The sequence below is a fragment of the Mycteria americana genome, chromosome Z (genome assembly GCF_035582795.1).
Source record: "Mycteria americana isolate JAX WOST 10 ecotype Jacksonville Zoo and Gardens chromosome Z, USCA_MyAme_1.0, whole genome shotgun sequence".
In the NCBI taxonomy this organism is placed as follows: Eukaryota; Metazoa; Chordata; class Aves; order Ciconiiformes; family Ciconiidae; genus Mycteria; species Mycteria americana.
Window position 1 is genome coordinate 39,153,760 of NC_134396.1, and position 10,251 is coordinate 39,164,010.

General features: G+C 37.3%; 1 protein-coding gene across 1 annotated transcript; it reads right to left on the reverse strand.

Moving 5' to 3' along the window:
- Window positions 1-2,107: 2,107 nt before the first annotated feature.
- On the reverse strand, window positions 2,108-9,910 carry LOC142402677 (protein FAM240B-like). Its single transcript, XM_075488383.1, has 3 exons — window positions 9,878-9,910; window positions 4,005-4,153; window positions 2,108-2,268 (listed from the first exon to the last, which is right to left on the reverse strand). The coding sequence occupies exons 2-3, from the start codon at window positions 4,148-4,150 to the stop codon at window positions 2,136-2,138; spliced, it is 279 nt and encodes a 92-aa protein (XP_075344498.1). The 5' UTR covers window positions 4,151-4,153; window positions 9,878-9,910; the 3' UTR covers window positions 2,108-2,135.
- Between the last annotated feature and the right edge of the window lie 341 nt (window positions 9,911-10,251).

Sequence of the window (10,251 nt, forward strand, 5' to 3'; positions counted from 1 at the left end):
GGATGTATCAGAAACCCATTCACAACTGAAATGGGTTCCATGTACTTGCGAAGATAAACAATGCCCGTGACACTCCTCCAGCGTGTAGTCAATATGATGCTGCCTGCTTGTAGTGGAAGTGATTTCACACATCCCTTGACATCCTCAGAGCTCCTGATGGAAAAGCTACTGCTTGGGGACCTACGGTGTTTTTTGGGTACTCTCTGGGGAGTGCTTAACATTGCTGTGTGTGGATTGCATCTACTTGTGTGGTCTTTTTCCTGTGTCTTGTATAACTTCATAAACAGTCAGGTATACTGCCATAAAAGTGTTCCTAATAATTAAAAATGTTGGCATTAACTGTAAAAGAACAATAAATGCTTATTGGGCCAGCTTTTCTTGGATCTTCTTCTCTTGTCACGCTGCCATAGAGCAGGGGTAAACTGCACTGATGTGGGTGGCATTACACCATAAAGCAGTGGTTAAGTTAGCAAATCTAGTAGATCTGGTTTTCAGAAGTGGGGAATCTGGCATTTCTCCATTTCAATAGGGCCTGTCTATGTCCTTTAGCTCCCGACACAGAACAGTGACCTACTACGTTTTTTATGTAGGAGGCAGTAGGTTCAGGTCCTGTTTGATTTTCTTCACCAGAGGTAATATTTAACTTGGGTGGCAGCAAAAGTACTTTTTAGAGAATAGTGGGAAATAAATGAACACAGAAGAAAGAGACCAGTCTGCAAAGGCAAAAGCAGCTACAACTTTTATTGTTTTTCAGCATTGCTTTTCTAATAGAAAAAAACACTGGAAGAAACAATTGCTCTTTGGGTTGGGTTATATGAAAAGAGACTGATTCTACATTCCATTCAGTTTTCAATAACCAAAGAACATTTTATGTTTTTAATTGTTTTAATCCTTTGTACAGTAACAACATCTTTGTGATAACATTTTTTTTTCTATGGGAGAATGTCCCTATGTAAAAGTGGGAACATTCTGTAAAATGTATGTTTTAATGAAATGTTGTTTTAAAAGGATAAAAAAAGCATTTCTGTGAGGTCAAAATGGTTTAATTTTTGTTTTGTTTTGAAATTTATCAAATATGTTCCTATCTGCTTTTTCAGTGTAAACGAAGATGCAGGGTAAAATTCCATCTGGCTCAATATCATTAGAGAAAAATAGATATGCAAGAGAAAGCTTATGACTCTTCTGTTGCATATCAAAGAGATTAACTGAAGAGATAACAAGTAAATGTTTTCATTCAAAAGATATGGTTTTTAGATACACAGACATATAGGTAAACAGAACACACTATTATTACCCTGTGTTTAGTTATTCTTCCCTATATTTCAGCTGATCTATTTCAGCTGATCAGCAAGTGTTTTGATTAGTGCACACCAGGTATGGCAAGCAAGACCTTGCAAAGCATTCCTGTGCTGTTATGATGAACTGATTCTCTGCCTTCTATTTCAAACTCTCTTTCATACTCACTTGCTCTGACATTTCTCAGACTGGTTCGTAATAACCTCAGTAGCCTTCTTCTTACCTACCCAGTGGAAGTCAAAATCCTTTCCTCTGTTCATTTAATGATTAAGATCTGTAAATTGTCTTATATGTTGATCAGAAAAGCTTGTTCTTTTTTTTCTTGATTCCATTAAAGAATATGTTTCTCCTTCTGTCCAGCTGATCAGACTAATCCTTAACTCCCTTCACTGTGGCTCATCAAGACAGGCAGAACAGCTTATATCTGCATTAAGCCAGACTCTGTGAGCTCTGTAAATGGAAATGTGTGATTTTGCGTGCAGCTGTCTGAATGTATTATTCCTATTAAACAAGCGATCTTCGTTCCTAGAAATATGTTGTTGTCACTTGGAAATACAGAGTTACATCAGAAAGTCCTGCTGCATCACAGTAATAATGTATCATGGAGAATTAAGGGTGTCTGCTTCTCATCTACCCCTTTGCATTTTTTTTCAAGATTATGTACTGTGGCCTTATTCTTGCACTGAATGTCAGTAGGATCTTATTAGTAGCACTAGTAAGTAGTCTGGAAAAGGGCCAGATTCTGACCTTTTGCTTGTTCAGCAGTGTAACTGCTGGTTTATAGGTGCATGCAGAAGGTCAGAGTCAGGCCCAATGCTTTCTGTGTTTTCACGGTAACTTTAAGCAACAGTTTTATATGGCGAGGGAAGATCCTCGATGGACAGCAGCGTCATCTGGTCTTTCTGTGCTTTTGTGTGCGCCTGGACCTGTCTTGCTCGGCCTTCCAGCCTCAGAGTCCATTCGTGACGGAGTCTGCAAAGAGAGGACAAGCGCTTAGCAAGTACTGAGCCAAATCCTTCAAATGTATCCAGGGCTTTTCAGCAGGGTCGAAGATTTCCTCTCTTTCATCACCAGAGCACTTGTCTCGTATTTATTTACCATCTACACATCTCTCTAGCTTGCTAGATTGGGAATGCAGGGGAGAAAGGGATAGTGCTGATGCTATCAGTGGTTGACATTGCTGGATTCCTAATGAGTCAAACAACTGCTGAAATACTGTCAGTGTGAAGAGCTCTGTTTTTTCCTCTGGGGTATTCTCAAAGCCACACAGAAGTACTGTCTATGCAGTACGGTCATTCAATGTGTAAATTAAAAAACACAACTACATGCCCCGACCCCCCAAGTTTACTGTAAAATGCTGTGGAGAAGAGCAAGCAGAACTTTAAATGCGTCCATTTGGGTTTACTCTGAAGAAAAAAAAGGGGAAAAAAGTAACCATTTTGCACCCAAAATCTCTGCAGACCTTGTATGTGTTTAATGAAAGGAATTGATATCACATGCAAGAGGAGCCACATAGCTTCAAGACACAAGAGACAGAAGAGAAAATCACTAGGGACCACTGCAAAATATTGTTGGCTGGGTCATTTTCCAAAGGAAATGGTGTTATGAAACATCTGACCCAGCAATGTCATATGGTAATGCCAAAGGCATCATGGAATATATGGGTTTTTATATTACATTTGTTGTGTTAAAGAATATCAACCAATGATTTCATCTGAGAGTAACTTAGCAGTAGCTGTTTCACATGGATGCTTGTGTTAGTTTGGCTTCTGAGTTTGATTTCAGATTGTGTTTTAAACTTTTCTTATTTGGTCTACCCTGACTGGGCTTCACTATTCTCTCATGCATATAGTTAAGCCTCAAAAAATTGGTGCAATAAGTAAAAATTTGCCATTGAAAGCACTGGTGTTCCTTGTCAACTGGTGTCACAGAGGGAGCACTTGCCTATACTTAGAGCCATCTAATTCTCCCAGGTGCCACCTACATGAGGTAGTGGACCTGTACATTTTGTAATTACAGTATCTATTACCTCCTGAAAGGATCTTTTTTTCAGATTAGAGAACACTTTGTGAAAAATTTTGGCTTTGGTCAAGTGACCTTGAAGGAACCTGCTTGGGTCTATTTCAGTTGTGACCAGTCAGTTAAGATATATTGAATACGAAAGTTAAGTCATATTCAAAGTTCTTTTGCTGTTTTTTTTTCTATTTATAGAATGTGTTATAAAAGCTTTTAACATTTTTAACTTTGTGAAGTTGGTTTACATTTTTTAACTTTGTGAAGACTATACAAAGGGCTGTTAAACATGATAAAGATGCTATGGATTTGTTTATGCTACACATTAAATGGGTGGTTTGCCTGTCCCTTTAACGTAATACTATTTTATTTATTTGTGTAGCTGTACCAGTTCCAGGTAAAAATCCTGATAATTTCTGGCTGTCACAAGCCATAGTGCCAAAGTGCTTTATTTTTACGTGGCTATGTTCCAAGGCCTTTGAAGAATGCTCATGAGGTTCAGGAGTGAGGGGTGTCTGAGTTTCCATGCAGAAGAGCCATGGAAATATGAGACAAGCAGCTGTGAGAGGAAAAGTGCCAAAGATCCAGAACACAATCTGTCCTATGAATAAAGCAGTACAATAACGGGTTACCTTATTTTAAAGCACGTGATGACATGCCTTGCTATCTTGTGCAAAAGAAAAAATACCACTTACTTGTTCAGGGCGCTTTTGCTTAACCTAGACTCTTCACCTTCTCGTTGCTTAGTTTGCTCTTGGATGACTTTTTCCCAGAAGTTCTTCAGCTCTTCTGCATCATGACTGCCTATCTTGTGGCGTCTAAAGTTGGTATGCTTGCTCATTTTCTGAAAAGCAATTTGGAGGTCAGAGCAGTCAGGAGCCTAACCTGAGGCAGATACTGTGTCGCTTAGCTCCTTGCAATTTCTTTCTCATGAACTGCTATTAAAATAAAGTATGTCACCTAAGAAGAATAGGTAACTGATGCTTACTGTGCCTTGAAGCAAAATTTAAGGCATTGAAACAGGCCTTGGGTGATAGTTAAATGGTATACCTATATTTTTACTGAGTAATGACTACGCATGGCTCAGTTCACTGTAATATTGTGGAGGCCTCAGTATGTGCGAGATTTTAAGTGGTTTTGGAAGAACTCGGGGAAAAATACTTTCAAATATAGTGCCATCGTCACTGAATGATGGCAAGATTGTTGCGAAGGGCTTTCCCTGTTTCTACCTCCTGTCGTTTTAAAAGAGGACATAGCTGGTTGTTATCCAAGGAAAATGCGTTGCTCTTAAATGATTCCTTTTACTACTCCAAATGATATCAAGCACAAAATATGCAGGGGAATTATGAATCTAAAGTTGAAGAACACAGAGTGCAAAGCCCTGGGGAGCTTGTTATGGCCTTGTTCTTTAATTTATCAAAATTCAGTCTTAAATACTGTTAAAAGTAGAGCTCGTTAAAATATAGAGATGAGTTCTAATAAATGAGAAAAAAGACAGAAATGAGGTGAATTTCTCCTTGGTAAATACATAGTATTCAAACATGGAGGGTTTTAAAATTCTCAGCATGTCTGCGGCACTTACTGATATTACCAAGTATGCATTGGTTATCAGATCTTAATGGTACTTTGAAAAGTTAAGTTCTGTTGTTTATTCCCAAAGGAAATAATTAGAAAAATTGCATCATATACTATACTTGTTGCTGGCCAAATATTGCTTTGCTATGATGTTAGATAAGGTACCAATAACCTGTTATACTTCTACCCCAACTGTGAAGCAGGATTTCCTGCATCAGTCTCCTCCACTAAGCCCCTCCAGCAAGTGCGAGGATGCAAGAAAGGAAAAAAAAAAACCAAACCCCATGCTCCTGAGCTTTCTATTACTAGATCAGCACATAATTTGAGGGTTCCTATGAAATCCCTTTGCTTCCTTGTGTTAATCTATATTCTGCTGTCACTAGATACTTTTGCCAACTGTCCACTCTGTAATGTTGATGAATTAATGCCTCATAGGCCCTGACATGTACTTGTGAGCCTGCTTCATAGACAATGTCATGCTTTATGACCTATCCTTGATAAATAGTACGAAGGCTATGCTAATGTAGGCCAATCTGAGGAAACCTTTGATTTGTGCAATGCTGTAAGTGGAAGATCAGAGAAAAAGAAAAGGACAGTCAGACTCAACACAATGAAGGCAGACTTGTGTAAGGTCTTCCTATCAAATATGGTATTTTAAACTCCTGAAGCTTTAACAGAGTACATGAGTAAGATCTTGGCATCTTCCTAGATTGAATATTTTAGATTTGGCATCATTTTCACTAATCTGTTTTATAGAAAGATCAACAATAACAAATAATTTTGCTTAACTTGGTGCTAAGTCTGACTAGACTGAAAAACTTGCTTCACAAAAAGAAAAATCTCTGCCACTTCCAGATGCAGTATTTTTCCACAGAGAAGTCCAGTTGCTTAAAGACCAGCACAGTCCAACTGGAGTAGTAAGTGTGAACTTACTTATAGTAAGTTCCATATAATATAATCTCCTGTGTGACAGAGTATCAGACATGCTTGAGTGGTTAGAATACTGGTCCTCTTCACAGCAAGGTCAGCAAGAGCTGCAATATCACCAAACAGATATTTTCCTCTGAGGCAAACAGCAGTTTTCTGGTGTTTCCATTGCTGTGGACTGGGGATGCTGTAGATATACTACAGTGCGATACAGCAGGAGTTGTCCCACTGGTGTGGGTACAGCAGTTCTGCTACCACCTTTTGCTAGACATGCTTTGTTTATCAATGATGTGGTCTAAATGGGAATACAGGTAATCTTTTAATGATCTTTTGTCTCACTGTGAGGCCCTAAAATAACAGTATTATTTAAGGCTTCATCTTGCAAAAAGGTATGCATGTCACGGACACACTGGAACATGCCCTATCTGTATCTTAATTCTATAGGCTTTGAGCAGTGTTAGAATAAATGCTCTGGTAATAGCTTGTTGCAGTGAGTGATGGAATATGATTATTTCATCATTCCTAGACCAGCAGGTCACCTGGGTCTTTGCGCCATTTAAAGGCTTTTCTATCAGTAGCAGCTGCCCACTTGACACTCTTCAGATAATTATCCTGTTGCCTCAGAAGCCAGGTGCAAGCTGCTGACAAACTGTCTGAGTAGGTTTGCCCTCCAAACCCTATTATATTTTGCCTCATATAAAAGTCTGCCATAACACATTAACCTTTCATTAGAGATTAAGTTTTTATGATTATTAAACTTCTAGTAGATGTTCTTCTAGCGGTACAAAGAGGGCCTCCAGTCTTTATCTGAGGTCTAAACTGGTTAGGTTTTTTGGGGGTGCATGAGGGTTTTGGCTGCCTTAAATCTGGGCTGCTCCACTCAGAGGAACAAGCTGTGGTCAGACAGGTACCCAAAAGACGGAGGTACTTCTGCAAAAGTTAGTCTGCTATGTCTATGGGACTTCTTGCAAGCCGAGAACATTTCACTTGGTAATAGTTCCTGGGAATGTCAGTGACTGAATTTTCACATGGTATTGCCGTGGTCCTTGCTAAGACAGATTCTTGATGTAAGACTTTTGAAGACAGTGGTGTCTGGCATTATTAGCCAGCATCTCTCATGTTATGATGTGTAGAAGCTTTCTTTGAGCTTGGCATTACAACATCCATGTATAGAGATTAGAATTCACGTATACTGTGTAATACCTTCTTTTTTTCTAATGGAAAGATTCCACTTAGGAGCTTCGTTTGGATTTCTGAGTAATTCTCTAGGTTTGTTTTCTTTGTATCAAACAAATTCTTTATTATTGCTCTAGAAAACATCTTTTGTTTTTGTTGAGGGATTTTCTGCTTTTTTTTTAGGTGTCCCAATAACATAAATGGGAGTTACACTGACAATCGGACTTAATTCTGGCAAATTTATTCTTGATTCTTTCACTCAGATACCTCAGGGTTCAGAAACTAGCAGGACAGTTAGATTTTCTCTGTAAGTAAAAAACACACTTTCTTAGAGTCACTCCACCAATTTTGCCTGAGTGAAAAGTGAGCAAGGAAAGGAGGTTCTTTATAATCTTTATTTTCATTTTGGATAGCCAGGTATCATTCCAGAGAAATTAAAGGAAAGTAGAGGAGGCATCTTTCTGGCTGCTAATGGCAGGTTGTTTTAACATGTTTTTCCACTAATATGAAAGTAAAGTAAGCAACAACAAGACTTCCATAGGTTCAAAATGATTCACTCAGAAGACTTGAATCATGTAAACACCATTTATGGACTGATAATTTATGTTATGAAACTTTATAGAGTACATTTCCTGTGAAGGACTACTAAAATGTGCATAACACTGGTGCAAGGCAGAGTCCCTTATTAAATCTTCAACTAAGATGGTTGAGGAGGGACTATTTTTGTATGGGTTGTGCAGTCCTACCTGCCCATTTGAAGCATAGCTGGCTGCTTTTTTTGGGAGCCAAGCTGATAAAACAACATTTCTATAAAGGTAAAACTAGATCTTGGCTAACGTGGCTCATGTATTTGGTAGCTCTGAAACTTGACTGTCAGAAATATGCGTATGTGTATATGAAAGAGTTTTTTACAGCATTCATCATTTATCAGAATTAATTTATGTGTTAACGAATTACTAATTTATAGAGAATGTCCACAAGAAGAAGTAATAGTAAATAAAATTAACAGCACTGCGAAAGAAAAATCTCCTACCTTTGTAATCAAACCATAAATCACATGGTCATGCAGCAATCTGTAAGACAGCCAGTCACTTGTGAAACACAGATAGCATCTACATACAATACATTGGTTTAAACTCTTTGAGCTGCTGTCCCAGAGCATGTTTAAAGGAGGTTCAAAGTGTGAATGATGAGTAGTTTTTCCTCAAAAGATCTCTCCAGTGCAAGGGAGAACAAATTTTGATTCTAGCTGGAAGATATTATATGCACAACTTTTATTCGCTGCCAGAAAATTGATAGAGAAACAGCCAGTGGTACAACCTTCTGTCTTCTAATCTGATCTGCAGGCCGAACGTGCTTTGGTAAGGTGTTAAATGAGTATGTTTCCAAATGTTCTGGTCTTAGCCCTTTCCTGGTCTGCACATTTTGAATTATTGTTAATCTCAGACAACCTTCACTGAGGTACAAAAGGGAGTTTGAACAAATATCTAATGCAAGGAATTTATCTTCTACACACTTTGTAATTGTATTTCTACTTTGGACTCTTGCCAGAGAAATTTTTTTGAGTCAGAAATGGCTCTTGATGCTTTGAACAAAAGTGCTATTTTTAGTAACCTTTATCCAAAATAAACAAGCAAAAGAAGAAAACCTTGTCTGAAACTTCAGGAGGCATTTTTTACCCTTTTTCAGTCTTTCTATTTAATATATGTCTTGAGTTAGCCATTGTCTTCAAAAGTCAGTATTTTAAATAGAGAGACAATACTGTGCATACAATGAGATTCTCTGAAAATCTTTTACTTTTTAGTAAGAAGTATTTTAAGGCATTCAGTAAAGCTGTTAACTGAACATATTTTGAGAAAAATGTCAAAGTAATTTTTAATCTAAATGATGCATAATTTAAAAAATTGGTTGTTTTGGCTAATAAAAAGAAACCAACCTCATGTTTTTTTTCTTATTGGAAAATATTTTAACCAGCAAGATAAAATAATGTTTGAACATTTCTAAATTTTATTTCCAAAATGTTTGCTGAAAGAACAAAATCTTTAACAAGAATGATTGGGGTTTTATATCTGAAAAAATGTTTCCTTTCTAAAAGGTGGAGATGGGGCTAATTTTAACACTTGCAATGAATTTGAGGATTCAGCCAATTTTTAATGTTGAACATGAACATGTTTCTGAAAAAATTTCCAGTCACTTCAGAGTTTTTTTAAGACCACTGTAAACAATGGAAAGATTATCTTTGACTTCAGCTGGACTCAGTCCCTTGGGTCATATCATGACCATGAGCTATTTTATCTTTGTCAGGCCACTAATTAGTCTCCTATTCCTTTTGCCCTTCGCTGGGGTTTGTTTGCCTAAGCATAGAACATTTTCCAGCGTTATAGAATTATTACAGTACAGTATATGTGTTCAAAGCCTGTTTATGGTGTTTTTTTTTTAAAAAAAAAAGCTTTATGTTCTAAAAAGTTGTAAATTTTGCTTATGGAATGCGTCATTAGGATGAATATCCCCTTACATGTTCATTTTATGGTGTTTTTCCTTTCAGCTGAAGTATGTGTAATACAGAAGTTCTAGTAATACCAAAACCAGACATAGGAACAAATAACAGATTATAACAAATAATTGAAGTTAAGATTAGAGTAAAACAAAACAGGCAGGATACCTCTGATATTTTACAAATCAGACAGGATCAGATTATCTTCCAATAAAGTATACCATAATATACAGAATTCAGGATCATGGACGGAAGAAGAAAAAAGCATTATTCATATTCAGATGACTTAACAAAAAGTAAACAAATGTATATGCATGTATGTCTAGGTGCATTTAATAATCAAAATAGGAAAAGAAAATCTTATTTTGGCCAAAATACAAGAATATAAATGCTTACTTTGATTGTATAGTAGCTTCCTCTTCTGTCAAAGTATGGATTTCTTGAGTGATTACTGAATAGTGTCAGTTTTACCTCTGGGCTCCCCTTTTCAAGAGGACTCCAACTGCCAGGAATAACTGATGAAATCTTTTCATCCGTCACTCATTTTTATTTGGGAGTGATGACATCTGCTATTATGAGTTAGTTTAATGGCAGGGGAGAAAAAAACCCAAACCCACAGTCTCATTTTGTGAAGTCTGCAACACACCAAGTGGAATGACCAGACACTTACAGGGCACAAACTCTGAATGCCACGTTTGATCTGTGCTATAATTTTTGGCAGGTGCTGCTGATGTCATAACTTGGCTCTGGAGAAACAGTTATTCTTTGAC

Bases quoted from the DNA above. Each gene is read 5' to 3' on its own strand.
- LOC142402677 (XM_075488383.1), bottom strand. From the start codon at position 4,150: ATGAGCAAGCATACCAACTTTAGACGCCACAAGATAGGCAGTCATGAT. The intron at 2,269-4,004 runs GTAAGTGGTATT...CTCTCTTTGCAG, and splicing joins AGCAAAAGCGCCCTGAACAA to ACTCCGTCACGAATGGACTC.